A 20,791-nucleotide genomic window follows, 5' to 3' on the forward strand; every position below is an offset into this window, starting at 1 on the left:
TACAGCTTCATACTTGTTGGTTCCATTTTCATATTAAAGGTGCCCTAGATTATGTTTTTAAAAGATGTAATATAAGTCTAAGGTGTCCCCTGAATGTGTCTGTGAAGTTTCAGCTCAAAATACCCCATAGATTTTTTTTTATTAATTTTTTTAACTGCCTATTTTGGGGCATCATTATAAACGCGCTGATTTTATGCTGCGGCCCCTTTAAATCCCGTGCTCTCCGCCCACAGAGCTCGCGCTTGCCTTAAACAGTGCCTTAACAAAGTTTACACAGCTAATATAACCCTCAAGAGATTTATAAAGAATGAAGTTGTGTTTATGCATTATACAGACTGCAAGTGTTTAAAAATGAAAATAGCGACGGCTCTTGTCTCCGTGAATACAGTAATAACCGATGGTAACTTTAACCACATTTAATAGTACATTAGCAACATGCTAACGAAACATTTAGAAAGACAATTTACAAATATCACTAAAAATATCATGATATCATGAATCATGTCAGTTATTATTGCTCCATCTGCCATTTTTCGCTGTTGTTCTTGCTTGCTTACCTAGTCTGATGATTCGGCTGTGCACATCCAGACGTTAATACTGGCTGCCCTTGTCTAATGCCTTTCATAATGTTAGGAACATGGGCTGGCATATGCAAATATTGGGGGCGTACACCTCGACTGTTACGTAACAGACGGTGTTATGTTGAGATTCGCCTGTTCTTCGGAGGTCTTTTAAACAAAGTTTGAGACTCACTGTATGTCATTTCCATGTACTGAACTCTTGTTATTTGACTATGCCAAGATAAATTCAATTTTTCATTCGAGGGCACCTTTAATATAACTCAGATTGTGTTCATCAGAAAGAAGAAAGTCATATACACCTAGGATGGCTTGAGGGTGAGTAAAGCTTGGAGTAATTTTCATTTTAAAGAGAACTAATCCTTTAATGCTTTTGAAAGACTGCATACATTTGATCAAAATATGGTAAAAACAGTAATATTTCTGTGATGACGAAGCTGAATTTTCAGCATCTTCAGTGTCACATGATTCTTCAGAAATCATTCTAATATGCCGATTTGTTGATCAAGAAACATTTCTTAATATTATCGATGTTAAAAACAGTTGTGCTGCTTAATATTTTTGTGGAAACTGTGAAATATCTTTTTCAGGATTCTTTGATGGACAGAAAGTTCAAAGTTAAACAGTAATGTTTTTGTTTTTGCTTTTGTTACATATTCTAGTACCGAATTTGTGGGCAAGTGCTTGGACGCCTCTTCTTGCTCCACAGCTTTCATCTCTTCAGGCGAATCCCTGAGATCCTGCAGGTCACAATCTGAGAACAAACAACAAAACATCTGAACAATTACAACACATGTGATTCATAAGACACCATGGGAAAATGATTATAACTAACAAAGCTGCCATTCTTTTTTTTTTTTTTTTTTTTTGCTATTTCTTTGCAGGCCCAACTACAAGAATTTATATATTACAATGTTTTAGGCACTTTTTTAGCAGTTTGCATAACTGTTATTTTAACACTGAATTTTTAAAAATGTCTATAATACCTGTATTTAATAAACAGAAATATACTCACCAAATTCTTCAAACAATGATTCAACAAAGCTGGTACCATTTCCATAGAGAGATGTGTTCATGTATATAAAGTCAGATCCATTCACTGTAAGTAAATAAATTTGCAACTTTACAAGTGTGATTTACCCTTTACACATAAATTCTTACATTAAACTCAACATAGAACATTTTTAGGATAACATTTTTTATGAGTAATTTTTTAAAATAGTCCTTTTCTTCAGAGTAACTTTGCTGTCTGAAATACCTTTACATTGCTATAATTATTAACATGTGAATCCTTTCAGTGGGGCCATGGCCAATAGGTTCAGCTCAGCTGTTATATATTTGCTATTCAATCTCACCAGATGGCTGCAGCTGTTTGACCAAGTTTCTGACCACGCTCATCTTCTCTGCGGTGGCTGAACTCACGCTCTCGTTCTCCAGCAGCTTGAGAAGCAAACTCAGCTCCTTCACCAGGTGCTCCATACCTGCACAAAGATTCAAGGGAAGGACAGGATCAATGACCAGAAACATGTTTGCAGAAGATGACAATCGCTAGTGATCTTAGACTTTTGGACCCCTTTGCATTTATATACACATCAGATTTTATATACATCAACTTTTATTTTAATTTTATTAAAAACTTTTCTTTGCATTTATCTTCTAAGCATGTTACTGGGAGTGACTGGGCATTTCCATTAAGTCCATTTGACCTTCATGATCCATCATGAGACCTCAGCTGTTGGAAATCTGATTTCTTTGGCTGTTTGTTGAAGAAATCTTGCCAAAATGCCAAACTTGATATCCTGAAGGTTTAATGCAATAAACAAGCAAAGAAAAGGGGTATGACCTGAATTGATTTCTTATGGTAGTGCTCTTGCAAATATGTGTACGGTGAACAATAGATGCAGTGTTATGAATGGCCTAACAAACACAGGAAACAAGAAACCCCCTAAAGACAAATGACATTTTTAGAAAGTCTTGGAATAAGAATGCAACAACATCTATAATGGCTGTCTTTAGGTGCGGACATGTCTCATTATTAATTTTAAGAAGGAAACCTGTGGAAAAGTAGCTTGAATGCCCAGACCTGAAATGTACAGTTAGATGCTGGTTTTAAAATTCTGATTAACATTTACTGGTGATTTAATATTATTTCTCTTTGGGTTAAGAGACTCCAACTATGAACACAGTTTTCACAATGTTGTGGGAACTGATAATAATTATTATTTTTTTTTATATATATATAAATTTTCACATCTTAAGATTTTGGTATAAACACTATAAAGGTGTACTCCTACCAGTTTTTATTGTAATTTTTCTAAAATTAAACTTTTTCTGTGCTCATTTTAAAGTGACTGCGTGTCCTGTTGTTTTCAATACTTTTTATGTTCAAGGTAAATAATTGTGCACTGCTTGTTGGCAGTCAACTTCAGTTTCTATCCTCATGATACATCTCCTCAATTCCCTGTCTTGTCTTGTCAGTTGCATTCTGGGAGAGCCAGATTGATCATAGTCACTTGGAGCCATTTCAGTAAAATTGTGCCATGCACAAGACCCACTCTCCAATGTAATCATATGATTTTGTTAGATTGCACATTGACAATGATGAACTGGGTTGTGCTGCTCACATTATACTGGACAATACAGTAGAAACACTTAAACAGAATCTTTATACAGCTTCGGGACCTGTGGAAAAATTGTTGTCAACTTAATTTAAGTTGGTCAAACATAATATAATAAGTTCTGTAAACTAATAATATTTTAACTTGTGGATCCAAATTCAATGTGTTTGCATTTTGCATTAATATTACATAATAGTGACATAAAACTTTACAAAATGGCTGAAAAATCATAAATACAATCACTAGTAATATGATTTAATGGTTTATAACTTTTGACCAATAGGTGGTGCTGTTACAAATTTGATGTGGCATGGTCAGAGTAAGGTGACAATGAACCACCATACAGCTTGGTTGGGTGTCAGTATGCCAAAGCATTGCAGAGAAACAACCTCAGTGTCCTTTTAGCATCATGCCATCAAATTTGTTGATGCGGTATACAAAAACATCTATCAATGCGAAATCCATAACTTTTTGCCAGCTCGGTCTGAAGATGATCAGACTCGAATTTGGTGAAAATCAGACAAGTGGTCTATGAGGAGTTAGAAAAAGTATTTAAAGAAAATCAAAATGGCGGACAGGAAGTTTGGCCGACTATGGCAAAATTGTTTTTTATGTTCTCGGCATGAACCAAGGAATGTATTAAGACCAGTTTCATTAAAATAGGCTAATTAAATCAAAAGCTATTAGCATTTTTTTTAAAATTTCATTATAACTTTGACCACAAGGTGGTGCTGTATTGAAATTTTTTGAGTACTTCAAGGGAATGGTGCCGATGGCACATACCGAGTTTGTACTGATACACCAATGCGTTAGTAAAATATAGCATTTTACAACAAAATTCAAAAATGACCAACATGGGAAAATAGGGTATCGTTCGACTAAGTATGTCGCACCGAATCTAAAGAGACCAGTCTTTTTGGTGAAATCATTTAAAAGTTATAAGCAAAAATTTTCAATTTCAATTTTCAATCTCCTGACCACTAGAGGCACTGCGCAGAAACTGTGCAGGTAGCCTCGGGTCAGTTGTCATAACATACACCAAGTTTGATCTGAATTCGCTAAAGCGTTGTGGAGCCTCACGTCCACTTATGTGCGCACTTCGTCAAATTTGTTTGGCTGTTATTCGAGAATGGTTTGACCAATCAACTTTTGTCGACATTGTCTGAAGATGATCTGGTTTGATTTTGTGTATATCGGAGCAACGGTCTAGGAGGAATTTGAAAAAGTAGATTTTCCGGAAAATTCAAAACGGCGAAAAAATTTTCATGATGGAAAATTACGTCATAAGGTGCAAACACACATAATCAAAACAACACAGAGCTGGTGGTAGAATCCTCACCACCAAACTTAACATTGTAAGTTCTTGCTGTTTAATATTTTAAGTTGCTCATAATAAATAGAAAGCTGACTTTATTTAATTCTTTTGTGTAATGTCAACCTTTAAAGGTGCCATCGAATGTTTTTTTACAAGATGTAATATAAGTCTAAGGTGTCCCCTGAATGTGTCTGAAGTTTCAGCTCAAAATACCCCATAGATTTTTTTTAATTAATTTTTTTAACTGCCTATTTTGGGGCATCATTAACTATGCACCGATTCATGCTGCGGCCCCTTTAAATTCTCGTGCTCCCTGCCCACGGAGCTCGCGCTTGCCTTGAACAGCATAAACAAAGTTCACACAGCTAATATAACCCTCAAAATGGATCTTTACAAAGTGTTCGTCATGCAGCATGTCCAATCGCGCAAGTACAGTGTTTATTTGGATGTTTACATTGATTCTGAATGAGTTTGATAGTGCTCCGTGGCTAACGGCTAATGCTACACTGTTGGAGAGATTTATAAAGAATGAAGTTGTGTTTATGCATTATACAGACTGCAAGTGTTTAAAAATGAAAATAGCCACGGCTCTTGTCTCCGTGAATACAGTAAGAAACGATGGTAACTTTAACCACATTTAACAGTACATTAGCAACATGCTAACGAAACATTTAGAAAGACAATTTACAAACATCACTAAAAATATCATGTTATCATGGATCATGTCAGTTATTATCGCTCCATCTGCCATTTTTCGCTGTTGTCCTTGCTTGCTTACCTAGTCTGATGATTCGGCTGTGCACAGATCCAGACGTTAATACTGGCTGCCCTTGTCTAATGCCTTGAACATGGGCTGGCATATGCAAATATTGGGGGCGTACACCCTGAATGTTACGTAACAGTCGGTGTTATGTTGAGATTCGCCTGTTTTTCAGAGGTCTTTTAAACAAATGAGATTTACATAAGAAGGAGGAAACAGTGGAGTTTGAGACTCACTGTATGTCATTTCCATGTACTGAACTCTTGTTATTTAACTATGCTGAGGAAAATTCAATTTTTAATTCTAGGGCACCTTTAATACATTTGATAGTTCATTCAATGCTTAAAATGTAGTTTGTCTGACAAAATGAAGGTTGGATTTTTTTAGACTGCATGCATCATTCCAAAAAGAATTAAATCTCTTTCTCAAAACAGATTAAAGAGATCAGAGTCACACATCTTTCACATGTAAGCACTTCACACCACACCCCGACTCTGCTCAAGAGAGAGGGATGGGAAAGGAAAAGTCCATCTTTCAAGGCTGTACCTGCCACTCATTTAGCTTTGCTGATTCAGGAATTATTATTCTTGGCCAAAAGTAATTACTGCAATATGTGACCTTTCTTTTGCTTCTGCCCTGACAGCGTTTTTTCTATCTTTCTGAACCAGATCAAAAAACCTGTTGCATAGCTCATGAGGTTTCTTTTCTAGACCCTCACCGCTCCAAAAACAAACACTGCTTTGAAGAGAGGGACACAAGCCGCTACGCAAACAAGAGGAATTCAAAATAAAGGATCTTTTCTGCGTTTGCACTTCTATTTTGAGTTCACTGGATATGTCTTGATATGTAAAAGTCCATGTTACACACTACTGTTAAAATAGTGACTAAAAATTAGGACTGGGACAATACACCCTACTTCTGATTCGATACTATCCTGGTACTTGGGTGCCTGCCAATACGATATGTATCGCGATTTTTAAGAATTTTTAAGTATTGCAATTCGGTATTCCTATGTATTGTGATTTTTCGTCATTTTTTTTTAACACTAGACCATTTGGAAAAGTTGAATCATACACTTATACAGACTGTACATGATGTATGAGTCGTATTTACAAAAACAATTCATCACATCTTTCTGAGCTTTATTTCAGAAGCATCATTACAGTACTACATTCTCTTGAATAAACGATTCAACGACAACCATTTTTTAACAGTGCGGTCAATGTTGATATTGTGGCAGGCCAAAGACTTTGTGATGCGTTTTGCTTTCTGGGTGGTCTCACGTCGCTTTCTCTTGTCCACTTGAAAGGGATATTACGCATAGATATTGACACATAGATGATGACGATGATGTCGTCTGTTGGAGCAAAAGTGGGTAACTTCTGTCCACCTCGTCTATAAGCAAGGATAATGCAATTTATTTTTAAATAATATTAATTCTGGAATTAAAAAAAAAAAAAAACGATTTAAAAAATCGTAAACAAAAAAATCGTGATAGTTAGGTGAATTGATTTTTTCTCCCAGCCCTAATAAAAATGGTGCAATTAAAAGCTGCTTAAAAATAATTATGCTGCAATTAAATATTAAACAATTGGTCTACATTAAATATAAATTTTTTGCATTAATCATTACTTTTAAATTTTACACAGCACATTGGGGAACAGAGAACATCAATGAAAGACTGTAAGAGAACTTGTGTCAGCATATTTACTTAGAGGGCTGTGCAAATTTGCTCTTCAGTGAGTCATTTAACAAAAACCCTAATTTAAAAAAAATACAACCCTGTGTAAGATGATGCAAGAGAAACAGTGAAATGAGCCAACAAATGTATATGCCACAGTGAACAAACATACGGCTAAATAAAGGTGAAAACTACACCACTGATTTCTATTACTAGGAATTTTTAGGTGTGCCAGAATTATAATCATTTAAACATTCAGTGTAATCAGTTTTAAACAATAAACACATTCCAAAATTGTTAATTCTGCAATAAATTAAAACATTTTCCAGAATAAACACCTAAGTGCCTATTATTTATGGCTCAGTAAATGAGACATAATATCACTCTAAGACAGGAACCTTGCTGGTTGACTGTCAACAGAGGAGAGACCGTATAATTCACAATGCAGATATCCAAATGCCTTTGCAGTTCTGTCGGCAGAGCACAAACACAGAGCTGACAGAGATAAAGAAAGCAAACCACTGAATTGCTCACCGGTCCCGACAGCTGAAGGACATGAGAAACCCAACATTTTCAGACAAAAACAAAACTGAGCTGCATTGTGCTGAGGAGGATTTTTGTGTGTTACTCTGTCCTCATTGGTGTGATTTCATGTGTCAGATGTCTGCACTGGGTTTCTTCAAACACATTATTATCTACAATCTAAAATTAGAAATTCTTGTTTTTTTTATTTCTTGGAATATTGCAGTATTTTTATGAATCTGTGCAAATCTTTTTTTATTATTATTATTCATATGCCCTTGTAATTTTTATTTAAAAATCCCTGTTGCAACAACATCTCTATTCTTCTTTGATGACGAGGGCGGGACAACCTGTCAGATCACAGTAATAGCAAACCATAATCATCCAATCAAAACCCGATGGACAAAATCAAGTCCCACCCTAAATTTTTCTTGTTCCAGAAGCTGTTTCATTCAGATATACGTCACAATAGGGAAGAAAAGACTATCTCAACTTCCGTTTCATGCCGACTTTAAACACTCAGCCAATGATAAGCTATCTTTCGGTTGTCTTTCATTGAATTGGCTTAATGGCCAGTAAACTCCTAAGAGTTTTCCTCACTCCCAAAGAGCAGGAAACGTGAATATGTGTGTGTCCGTAAGGGGAAACAAGAAAAAGTGAGGGGCGGAAGAAGAGTAGGAGGCGGAAACTCGGAGAGCAGAGAGAAGGATGACTCTGTTATTGTACTGAGAGAGGCGCAATCACAACTCCAGGGCCGCAGCTCTCCAGAGGGCCATTGTCTGGGTGTGCACTAGCTGACACGGGCAAGGGAGTGACCCGTCCCTTTTCCGAGCAACTTAAATTCCCACACAACACCCTCTGTGCCTCTGTGTCTTCTGCTGGCCATGTTTCTCTCTGGAAACTGGGTCAAGTTTGTGGAAACAAGCACAGTCAGCTCAGTTACAAGTTACAACTATTGCTTGTGTGTAATGTGTGGGAATGTGAGATTGCTGAACCCCATCTGTATCTGACTGCTTCAGTGACTTTTTGAATGTGTCTACACTGTCTGCTGACTCTCACAGACCAAAGACATACTGTATTTAAAGGATTAGTTCAGAATTAAAATTTCCTGATAATTTACTCACCCCATGTCATCCAAGATGTTTATGTCTTTCTTTCTTCAGTCAAAAAAAAATTAAGGTTTTTGAGGAAAACATTTCAGGATTTTTCTCCATATAGTGGACTTCAACAGGGTTCAACAGATTAAAGGTCCAAATTGCAGTTTCAGTGCAGCTTCAAAGGGCTCTACATGATCCCAGTCAATTAATATGGGTGTTTTCTAGCAAAAACAATCGGTCATTTTCTAAAAAAAAGTATATATTTTTCAACCACAAATGCTCGTCTTGCACTAGCTCTGCGATGCGCCACGCTTTACGGTGAATGTGATTTCACCAAGTACGACATGTTCCTGGATCAACATCTTTGTTGATCCTGGAACAACATTCCAATCAACCAATCAGATTTGAGGGACAAGTTTAACGTTTATGTCAAGTTTAGGCTTGCAACCAGGGATAGGTGCTTCTACATCAATGTTATTAACATCTTTCCCCTCTGATTTTAGGGATAGGTTATGGGTAGGACTAGGTTTAGGGGTGGGAATAGGGTTAAGACAAAATATGTTGATCCAGGAACATGTCTTACTTGGCAAAATCACGGTGACCCACACATTACATAATCATGATGGAAAGGTCAAACATGATTACGCAATGCGTGGCACAGTGCAAGACAAGCATTTGTGGTTAAAAAAAATATATTAATTTTTATTTTTTTTTAGAAAATGACGGATCATTTCGCTAGACAAGACCCTTATTCCTCGGCTGGGATAGTGTTGAGCCCTTTGGAGCTGCACTGAAACTGCAATTTGGACTTTCAACCCATTGGTCCCCACTGAAAAAATCCTGGAATGTTTTCCTCAAAAACCTTAATTTCTTTTCAACTGAATAAAGAAAGACATGAACATCTTGGATGACATGGGGGTGAGTAAATTATCAGGAAATGTTCATTCTAAATTGAACTAATCCTTTATCCTTAAAGTGACAAAAGAAAGACTTTGTTCATCAAAACTTTTTCTTTAAAGAATAAAACTCAACACTGCCATTATGCTGCAATCAACAGGAAACAATATTCAAATGTTTTGTTTACATGAATTAAATTTTAATTATAAATGATTATAGTACTATTATGAGAGCATATAAAACAGCCATTTTTATACAGGAAATCTGCAATTTAGCAACTTACATTCAAAAAAGATTAGACAGAATTACTTTGTTTGTAGTTTGCATGGACTGGGCACATTTTTAAACAACATTCCAGCTGAACTTTCATTGAGTGGCTCGGCAAAGTAGCTAGACAATGTGGCATTGTGAGGTCTGAAATTACACAATGACATCACCTTTGAGGAAAACAGGACAATGCAGTGCGAAGCATTCAGAAACATTCATTCACTCAAATACATCACTGAACACAATCACATATACACTAACACTTGCAAAACAAATTCTAGGGAAAGCAGCTGTACGGTCTTGAGGCAAGGGCATTGTGGGTAAGGGGATATGTCCTGCAGCTGTAGCTTCCTGTCTGGGCTGACGACAGCAGTTTCTATCATCCCTAACCTTCTGCTTCCTATTCCTCTCCTCCACACACCCCCAAAAATGACATACCATCCGTCCTTCGCTAACAAGCACACACTCTCTCTCAGCTCCGGACTCTCCCACCTGGACCGGTTCCAACAAAACACTACAAAATCATAGCACACCACATATCTACAACACGCACCATCTGTGCCTGTTTAGTGGTCTTATCCACAGACCATGTTGGGTTTCTCCTGTAACAGTGAGGAATGAGAGTTCAGATCCTACAAGCTTCATATGCAGAATGCCGTGACCACACAACCCTTAAAAAAGATTATCAGCTGTCTGATTCAGGGCGGGTGGACATCACGTGCCATACTTCTACAGGACACACAAGCAGGGCTGATACATAGAAGAGGCTTTGATGAGTCAAGGTCACATGGAGGCCACATGGATATAAGGGTGAGATGGCTATAATTTAAAACTCACTATTTTAGTGGATGACAGCTTGCTGGGTAGGCTCAATTACAGAGGAACAACAGGCCACATAATTGAAAGGGAAAGGATGAAGGCTTTGAGGATGACAACATGGTTATCGATGGCTTAATGAGCTTGGGAAAAAATCCTCCAACAAGTTGCAGTACATTGCGGTTGTCTGAACACATGCTGAGCAGGGTTGTGCACCATTCAGAATTAGTTTATTTCATAAATCATAAACAGTCTCTCCAAACGCGTGGTTCCAGATTTCCCCCAACTCTTACGTAAGAGTAGGGACTGGTGACGATCTGCCCTGCTAGCATAGATACCGCCCTGAATGTCTGCGCCAAAAAAGCATTACAAATGTTCTGTTATTGGATGTTCCAACGAACATAAGCCTGAATTTCTGGCTGAATTTCAATTATGAAGGAAATTTGGCGAAGAAAGTCGCCAGACTGCTTCACAAACGAGGGTCAATTCAACGCTGGATTTGCACAAAAGATTAACATGACGGCACATGCTAGTCGATGAGTTGAATCAACTCCACATCAACTACATAAATTTATCCACTAACCGTTCAGGAACGTCCAGTTGCATTCTAAAAGTTGTAACTTCTTCCAGAGTCTCTCCATCAGTGTCCGATTCTAGTTTGAACAATGTAAAGCTGAACACGTTACTGACAATCGTCATTTTGGCTGCCTGAGATTCCCCAGCTTTGTTGTTGTTGAGCAACCAAAGTGTGAGCTGTTAAAGCTCCGCCCTCTTCTGGAATGGGTCCGGGAACTGCAGCTCATTTGCATTTAAAGGGACACACACAAAAATGGTGTGCTTTTGCTCACACCCAAATAGGGGCAAATTTGACAAGCTATTAAAAATGATCTGTGGGGTATTTTGAGCTGAAACTTCACAGACACATTCTGGGGACACCAGAGATTTATATTACATCTTGTAAAAGGGGCATTATAGGTCCCTTTAAAAGGTTTATAGACCTTATGAACAGAGATAATGATAGATAGGTTTTTTAAAACATTTACTGGATCAAGAACTTCAAGGAGAGAGTTCAACTCCAATGAAGAAGGCTTCAGGATGTCTCAGAGTGTCCAGCAAGCATCAGGACTGTCTCCTCCTGAGGAGTCGGCTGCGAAATCGTGTCACCACCAGTGCAGCAGAGCTGCTCAAAATTGACCCTTCACCGGGAGTTTGATTGAAGAGCGATCTAACCAATCATAATGCCGAATCCGCCATTTTGTCCGACAAAGCAGTCAGGAGTTAGAAGATTAACCTTGGTGGACTTGAACTTGAAAAATGGTCATCTTTCCGCGTTTGAAATGACATTCCTTCTCATGTTCATTCATGTTTATTTGATGCTATAAATGAACTAGTAGGAAGAGATGATCGGTTTACGAGCCATTTGAGCTGAGGCGCTACAGCAATCTGTCACAACACATTAAAGAGCCACAAAACGTTTTTTTATTGTTCTAATTTCTTAAAAAATTACACAGTTTGAAAGTTTGTTTAATATCATAAGTAACCTGCTCTGTCTTGTCTGTCGACGTGTCAGTGTCCTCTTTGCTCCGCGATGTATTTTTCACTCTGTGTGGCGTGACAGCGCCATGGCTTGTCAGACAAAGCAACAGTAACTAAGAGGGGCGGGTCTTTGCGAAGGGTCAATTGGCAGCAGGTGGGTGTGGGTGCATGCACAGTGAGGTCAAGACATTTGGACAATGGCCTGGTGTCAAGAAGGGCAGCAAAGAAGCCACTTCTCTCCAATAAAATCTTCAAGGACAGACTGAAAATCTGCAGGAAGTACAAGGATTGGAGAGCAGAAGACTGGTGCAAACTTATTTTCTCTGACGAAGCCCCCTTCCGACTGTTTGGGACATCTGGAAAATAGATTGTCTGGAGAAGAAATAATGAACGCTACCATGAGGCCTGTGTCGTGCCAACAGTGAAGCATCCTGAGACCATCCATGTGTGGGGTTGCTTTTCATCCAAGGGAGTGGGCTCTCTCGCAGTTCGGCCCAAAAACACTGCCATGAATAAAGAATAGTATCAAAACGTCCTGAAAGAGCAACTCATCCCATCAACCCAGGAGCAATTTGTTAATGATTTTTGTATTTTCCAGCATGATGGAGCACCATGTCACAAGGCAAGAGTGATAATGAAGTGTCTTGGAGATCATTACATTGAAATTTTGGATCTGTGACCAGGCAACTCCCCAGATCTTAAAGGGTTAGTTCACCCAAAAATGAAAATTCTGTCATTAATTACTCACCCTCATGTCGTTCCACACCCGTAAGACTTTTATTCATCTTTGGAACACAAATTAAAGGTGCCCTAGAATTAAAAATTTAATTTATCTTGGCATAGTTAAATAACAAGAGTTCAGTACATGGAAATGACATACAGTGAGTCTCAAACACCATTGTTTCCTCCTTCTTATATAAATCTCATTTGTTTAAAAGACCTCTGAAAAACAGGCGAATCTCAACATAACACTGACCATAACAGTCGGGGTGTACGCCCCAATATTTGCATATGCCAGCCCATGATAGAGGCATTAGACAAGGGCAGAACGTCTGGATGTGCACAGCTGAATCATCAGACTAGGTAAGCAAGCAAGAACAACAGCGAAAATGGCAGATGGAGCAATAATAACTGACATGATCCATGATATCATGATATTTTTAGTGATATTTGTAAATTGTCTTTCTAAATGTTTCGTTAGCATGTTGCTAATGTACTGTTAAATGTGGTTAAAGTTACCATTGTTTCTTACTGTATTCACGGAGACAAGAGCCGTGGCTATTTTCATTTTTAAACACTTGCAGTCTGTATAATTCATAAACACAACTTCATTCTTTATAAATCTCTCCAACAGTGTAGCATTAGCCGTTAGCCACGGATCACTATCAAACTCATTCAGAATCAAATGTAAACATCCAAATAAATACCATACTTACGCGATTAGACATGCTGCATGACGAACACTTTGTAAAGATCCATCTGAGGGTTATATTAGCTGTGTGAACTTTGTTTATGCGCTGTTTAAGGCAAGCGCGAGCTCCGTGGGCGGGGAGTGTGAGCATTTAAAGGGGCCGCAACCTGAATCGGCGCATTTCTAATTATGCCCCAAAATAGGCAGTTAAAAAAATTAATTTAAAAAAATTCTATGGGGTATTTTGAGCTGAAACTTCACAGACACATTCAGGGGACACCTTAGACTTATATTACATCTTGTAAAAAAACGTTCGATGGCACCTTTAAGATATTTTTGATGAAATCCAATAGGTATCTGACTCCTCCATGACAGCAATTTAACCACCACTTTCAAGGTCCAGAAAGGTACTAAAGAAACAAATGTAAAAAAATTGTCATGTCATGGAGTCAGGAACCCCACAGATTTCATCAAAAATATTTTAATTTGTGTTCCAAAGATGAATGAAGGTCTTACGGGTGTGGAATGACATGAGGGTGAGTAATTAATGGCAGAATTTTTGGGTGAACTAACCCTTTAAACCTATAGAGACTGATTGTTTACTTCATGCACTGTGCGACCACTGAAATTTGAGATGTTTCATTTACAGTCCTACACACATCTTTCCACACTAAAAGCCGTTTTCTGGTTGGAGGATAATGCTATATTTCAGACTTTGTAAACAACAGAGATGACAGTTTACTCACATTTACTCACATAAAACATTTGGAGGACTGAGTGTCTCTTGGAGAAGAGTCTAGTTGAGATTTGCAACCAAGTATTATGCAATATGCTCAGAAAATGAACGCCAGTCGATAGACACCGGAGGAATAACCTGCTAATCAGCACAAACATAAAAATGAACAAGAGAACTGTTCACTCATAACCAGATGGGATTTATAGTGAAGGAACAGAGCAGTCTTTTGCTATATCTTTCACCATCTTCTCTGTTTCTACACTGCAGTCATAAGACTTAAGGCACGCGGTCATGAGAGTTGCATTTGTACATTCTACCCAACAACAACCGCAGCTGTAAAACCTTCCATGACTGTTGTTTGACACAATCCTGAACTTTCACTGTGTTCTCATGAAAAAGCAACTTAATCTTTGATTCTTGCATGAGAAATCTTTGATTTAGTGTGATTGATTTGGATGAAATAAGCATTTTTAAAATGGCAAGCAATGAAGAACTGCCATTAGACATTAGAATTGTATACAGAAAAGGGTCATTCAGGACACCTCTCTTTAGAGAGACATAAACATTATCACAATTCTCATCAGATGTCTCATTTACAGTTTAAGTCCAGTGTTATTTTAGTATTATTTATATACTATTATATTATTTATTATATTTTTATTAACTTTAATTTTTAGATTTTTGGATTTAGTTTAAATTTTATGTACTTTTGTCATTCGTTTTTTTATTTATTTATGTTAATTTTAGTTAATTATTTCAATTTTAGTTTGCTTAATTTTCATTTAAGTTTTTTCTGTTTAAGTTTTTCATCTAATATATTTTATTTTGTTTTAGCTTTATTTCAAATAATAAAAATGATTTTTAATACTTTTCATTAGCAATAACAACTGATATTCAGAGGTGTAAAGTATTTGAGTAAATGTATTTACTTACTGTACTTAAGTATCTTTTTGGCAACTTTGTAATTTTACAGAATATAAAAGATATTAGCAACTTTTACTCTCAAACTTGACTGCATTTTTGAATAAGTATATGTACACTTTACTCCAATACATTTGTGATGAGTAATGCAATTACTCAAGTTGTTACATTTTTCAAGGCACCTAACTTTTTCTGCAGCAGTTTATCTGCTAGACAGAAGTGATATTGCCATCTACAGGACATGTGCATTTTGCCCTTACTCACCCAAACTGCAGATGGCGATAATTGCTGAATCACAGGTGTTTCATTTATTTTTCATTTATTCCAGAGCAAGTGCAGTTCAAGTAGGTTTTGATTATTTCATTCCTTTTTGAGCACTTAAACTGAGACCTGAGTGTTCGTAGACGTTTAAGAGGCTGTTGTGTCGACCTTGATTTATAGCAATTTTGAGGTGTTCAGTTTTATTTTGTTTAAAATAAACATATGATTGCTCTCTCACAAATCAACTATTTCTTGTTTTCACTGGCATGACTCTTAAAGGGATAGTTCACCCAAAAGCCTGTATAAATTTCTTTGTTCTGCTGCACACAAAGGAAGATATTTGGAAGAATGTTTGTAACCAAACAGATCTCACCCCCCCATTGACTACCATAGTATTTATTTTCCTACTATGGTAGTAAATGGGGCGCGAATTCTGCTTGGTTACAAACATTCTTCCAAATATCTTCCTCTGTGGACAGCAGAACAAAGAAATTTATACAGGCTTTAATCAACTTGAGGGTGAGTAAATGATGACAGAAGTTTCATTTCGGATGAACTAACCCTTTAAGTGTTGAGGACTAGTGCATCTTTGGGCTTACAGTACAAGTAAAATACTTAAGAACTGTTAAAGGTGCCCTAGATTCAAAAATTGAATTTACCTTGGCATAGTTAAATAACAAGAGTTCAGTACATGGAAAAGACATACAGTGAGTCTCAAACTCCATTGTTTCCTCCTTCTTATGTAAATCTCATTTGTTTAAAAAACCTCAGAAGAACAGGCGAATCTCAACATAACACCGACTGTTACGTAACAGTTGGGGTGTACGCCCCCAATATTTGCATATGCCAGCCCATGTTCCCAACATTATGAAAGGCATTAGACAAGGGCAGAACGTCTGGATGTGCACAGCTGAATCATCAGACTAGGTAAGCAAGCAAGGACAATAGCAAAAAATGGCAGATGGAGCAATAATAACTAACATGATCCATGATAACATGATATTTTTAGTGATATTTGTAAATTGTCTTTCTAAATGTTTCGTTAGCATGTTGCTAATGTACTGTTAAATGTGGTTAAAGTTACCATTGTTTCTTACTGTATTCACGGAGACAAGAGCCGTCGCTATTTTCATTTTTAAACACTTGCAGTCTGTATAATTCATAAACAACTTCATTCTTTATAAATCTCTCCAACAGTGTAGCATTAGCCGTTAGCCATGGAGCACAGCCTCAAATTCATTCAGAATCAATGTAAACATCAAAATAAACACTGTACTTAAGCGATTAGACATGCTGCATGACAAACACTTTGTAAAGATTCATTTTGAAGGTTATATTAGCTGTTTGAACTTTTTTTTATGTTGTTTAAGGCAAGCGCAAGCTCTTGGGGCGTGGAGCACGAGACTTAAAGGGCCACACACCCTGAATCGGCTCATTTCTAATTATGCCCCAAAATAGGCAGTTAAAAAAATGAATAAAAAAAAATCTATGGGGTATTTTGAGCTGAAACTTCACAGACACATTCAGGGGACACCTTAGACTTATATTACATCTTTTAAAAAAAAGTTCTAGGGCACCTTTAAAATCAGATACTCTAAGGCCCGGTTTCACAGACAGGGCTTAGATTAAGCCAGGATTAGATCTTAGTTCACTTCATTTAGGACATTTAGGTAGCTTTTATAAACCTGCCCTAGAAAAAAAAAAAAAAAAACATTACTGGTGTGCATCCTGAGACAAAACAATAGAACTGACATATTTTAGGATATGTCAGTGCAAGTTGCTTTCAGTTAAAACAGCTCAAACATGCATTTTAGTCTGGGACTAGGCTTAAACCATGTTTAACATAAGACTTTTACTAGAGTCGTATTGGAATTGATGACTCGTAACTTGTAATAGAGTCATTTTCGCTGTAAGGTATCAGTACTTTTACTCAAGTATAGTTTTCATGTACTCTTTACACCTCTGCTGATATGAACCTCTAGCAGGTGGAAGATTGGACAGTTTGGAATTATCCTTCAAAAACAATGACTGACTTTCCCTTAAAGGTCCCGTTTTTCGTGGGTTTTTGAAGCTTTGATTGTGTTTATAGTGTGCAATATAACATGTGTTCACGTTTCGCGTGTAAAAAAACACAGTATTTTTCACATAATTTACTTATCTGTATACCACTGTTTCCACTGTCATAAAAACGGGCTGATGACTTCCTTGTTCTATGAAGTCCCTCCTTCAGAAATACGTAACGAGTTCTGATTGTGCCAGCGGTTCCTGTGTTGTGATTCGACAGCAGCTTAGCGCATCTTGCCCGGAAAGGTCACGCCTCTTACCATAACGTGGAGATGCACGCGCTCAGTGTTATTGTAAACATGTCTTTAATTTTACCCTATCAATTTGAGCCGGAATCAGACCCGGTGATTGGACTGCGGGATGAAAATAACAGTGTTGCGACGACATGGCGACAAACACACTCTACAAACGCAACTCTTGTGTATTCCTGTGGGCGGAGGTTAGTCAAAAAACTGTTTTAGTGACGTCATTAAAGAAGGAAGTAGAGGGATGTAGTCCAAACTGGCCGTTCGATGTAGGCGACTTCTGTTAAATAAAATATCTCGCTTGGCATTGAACTTTGAGCTTTAAAATTTTACAGATTTTATTTATACTCTAACAACAACATTACACACTAACTAAAGTTTGAAACATGGGATCACGAAGAACGGGACCTTTAAATTGTTCCAAAACTGTATGACTATCTTTTATACTGTGGACCGCTAAAGAAAATAGTTTGGACCCCACTGACTTTGACAGTTGAGACACTCAGAAAGCTAAACTTCCTATCTTTCAGACATAATGCTCCTACCCATATCTTGGCTACTACTTTGCATGACTAATGGGATTGAGGAAGGTTGATTAGGAAAAGCTCTTCCAGCTTTATCCCAGGCCTCAGCATCTGACCTCCTTTCATTATGGGGTTAATACATTGGTCATCCCTGTGATGACTGGCTTTGATTTCCACTCTTTGAGGACACAAGTGTGGATGGGCCTACAGGGTCACACACAAAGACCTTTCCGGCCCCTCTGTATCGTAATAACCCTATGTGATTTCTCTACAGACAAGAGCCGCCCTTGACGGCTGCGCGCGGTGCGAGGAATGCTGGAGTGAGAGACACTGTCAGGCCTGTGCGGACCCATCAGGCTCGCAAGCTGCAGAAGAGAGAAGCCTTTGTCTATTTGGCCATGGGTATTTATAGATGTAAGCCATGTGCATAAGGAACTGGAGGAATCAGAGCAATTTAGACCCCCCTCCCATCACCACTCCCACCTTTCAGAGTTTGAATGAAGTCTTGACTTGAATCAAAGCATATTGTCATATATCTCACTGTGAATCAATTCATCAGTGAATTAAGTAGCAATTGGGAAAACTAAACCATTATTTTAAAGGAGATGGCATGATCTTACACTACCGTTCAAAAGTTCACAGTCAGTTAGAAAAATTTATAATGAAAAAATATTAATCAGCACAACCATTTTCAACACTGATAATAATAAGATATGTTTATTGAGCAATGAATCAGCATATTAGAATGATTTGTGAAGGATCATGTGACACTGATATATTAAAATATAGTTTTTCACTATTACTTTTTCACTGTACTTTGGTGAGCATAAGAGACTTCTTTCAAAAACATTAAATTAATCTTACCAACCCTAAACTTTTGAAAAGGTACTAACGCTCCTCACAAGGAACAAATACACACATAAAAGGGCATTTCCAAATCCCACCATGACTAAAAACAGCAACAAGTGGCTGATGGGCTGTTTTTTCCTGGCATCCATGCAAACAAACTCAAAGCTGAACACATTCTCAAGCGGATTTCCTGCATGAGAGGCAAGGAAGTCTTCTTTCAGATCATGAATAGACATCATGCTGAACTGGCCTTCAACCAGCTAAAACAGCAGGATGAAGGAGCTGATAGCTGGGTCAATGGAAAGTTAGGAACATGAAGAATACAGGATGAGAGATATTTTTATATATTTTGCAGAAATGGCTGTGAAAGGTCTTGCACTTTTGAATCAATATAATGAGGTGGTGTTAAAATTTACTGTAATGATTCTTGTTAAACATGCTTTCCTTGCACTGAACATGTTTATTTGGGCCTTTAACAAATTATAATTTGGAGGAAAACATAAGAAACGAGAAGAACAATATTTCGTTTAGTCTATCTAAGGGTCATCAGACAGATTTTTTTTTTTTTTATGTGTATTTATTTAAGATTTATACATAATAAACAAAGTATGCAATTACGAGTGAATGAATAAATATTAGAAATGTGTTAAATTTTATTTACTGTACAAAATCATGACAACAGGATTGACTATTCAAGTCTGTCCCCTACTTGAAGGGTTCACGTGCTGAAAGGGTGATGATGTCATTATGATGTCATTGTGCTTTTTATGGAATTGTACATCTTTTCCATATGTTATGATGCAAGATTGACATCTCCTGGGGTCATAATAAAAAAATTAATAGTTTAATAAATGTTGCATCCACTAAAAGCAATATTAAAATGGCTATAATTGACATATTATAATAGCCAAATGAAATCATTGTTTACACTTGGTTTTAAGAGGGGGACAATACCAATTTTGCGACGTTCAAATTAGTTTGACACACAGTAATGAGTTTATTCATTCATTAGGATATTAGCCTTCTATTGCATCACCAACAAAACTGTGCAAGTGTTGACGAGTTTTCCTTTTTAGCCCGATAAATATAAGAATTTTGAAATAACATCTGGTTCACCCTCAAGCATAGGTACACAGAAAAGGTGCTTAATAATGTTAAAAAGCTAAAATATTGCATTATAACTTATTTCGAGTAACTGTAAGGCAATTTTCGAATGAATAAAATTTCAGACTTACAAGAGGAATCGGTAATCTCCATGACGAAGAGGATACTTTAGTTGAGTACTCCGTCAGCACGCTTCAGCAGACCCTCACTGTAATGTACACCAGCATCTTATGCAGCGCGCGTGTGGCCAACACTACACTTTTGACAGGGGCGCGTGCAGACCACTCCAAATCACTACTAATCCGGGTCCTAGTGCTCGTCAGGTAGTGAGTGGCAAACAACATCATCCAGCTGGTCTTTGGTCTTTTTATGTCATTAAAAAAAAACACACACAAAATGTAAAGAGGACAGTCATATGAAATTGGGTCAGGGCTCAGGGTCAAATGTAATCTTCCATCCACGGCGGTTTGGATGTAACATCAACATGATTACTGAGATAGTGGCTGGCTGATGCTAAAGTTTAGCACCCTCCAGAGGCTTTAATTGAGTGAAACAAATATCTGAATAATAATTTCGGGAATGAACAATG

At 37.4% G+C, this 20,791-nt stretch overlaps 1 protein-coding gene across 1 annotated transcript in view; it reads right to left on the reverse strand.

Moving 5' to 3' along the window:
- afap1l1b (actin filament associated protein 1-like 1b) overlaps positions 1 to 20,568 on the reverse strand; it is a 33,818-nt gene extending 13,250 nt beyond the window's left edge. The window contains exons 1-4 of the mRNA XM_048166596.1: positions 20,334 to 20,568; positions 1,934 to 2,059; positions 1,594 to 1,677; positions 1,244 to 1,332 (exon numbers count right to left, since the gene is read on the reverse strand). Of these exons, the coding sequence (XP_048022553.1) occupies positions 1,244 to 1,332; positions 1,594 to 1,677; positions 1,934 to 2,059; positions 20,334 to 20,355 (321 nt within the window). The 5' untranslated portion in view covers positions 20,356 to 20,568. The remainder of the gene's footprint in view (positions 1 to 1,243; positions 1,333 to 1,593; positions 1,678 to 1,933; positions 2,060 to 20,333) is intronic.
- Positions 20,569 to 20,791: the final 223 nt, after the last annotated feature.

This window comes from Megalobrama amblycephala, linkage group LG18 (genome assembly GCF_018812025.1).
Source record: "Megalobrama amblycephala isolate DHTTF-2021 linkage group LG18, ASM1881202v1, whole genome shotgun sequence".
NCBI classification, from domain to species: Eukaryota; Metazoa; Chordata; class Actinopteri; order Cypriniformes; family Xenocyprididae; genus Megalobrama; species Megalobrama amblycephala.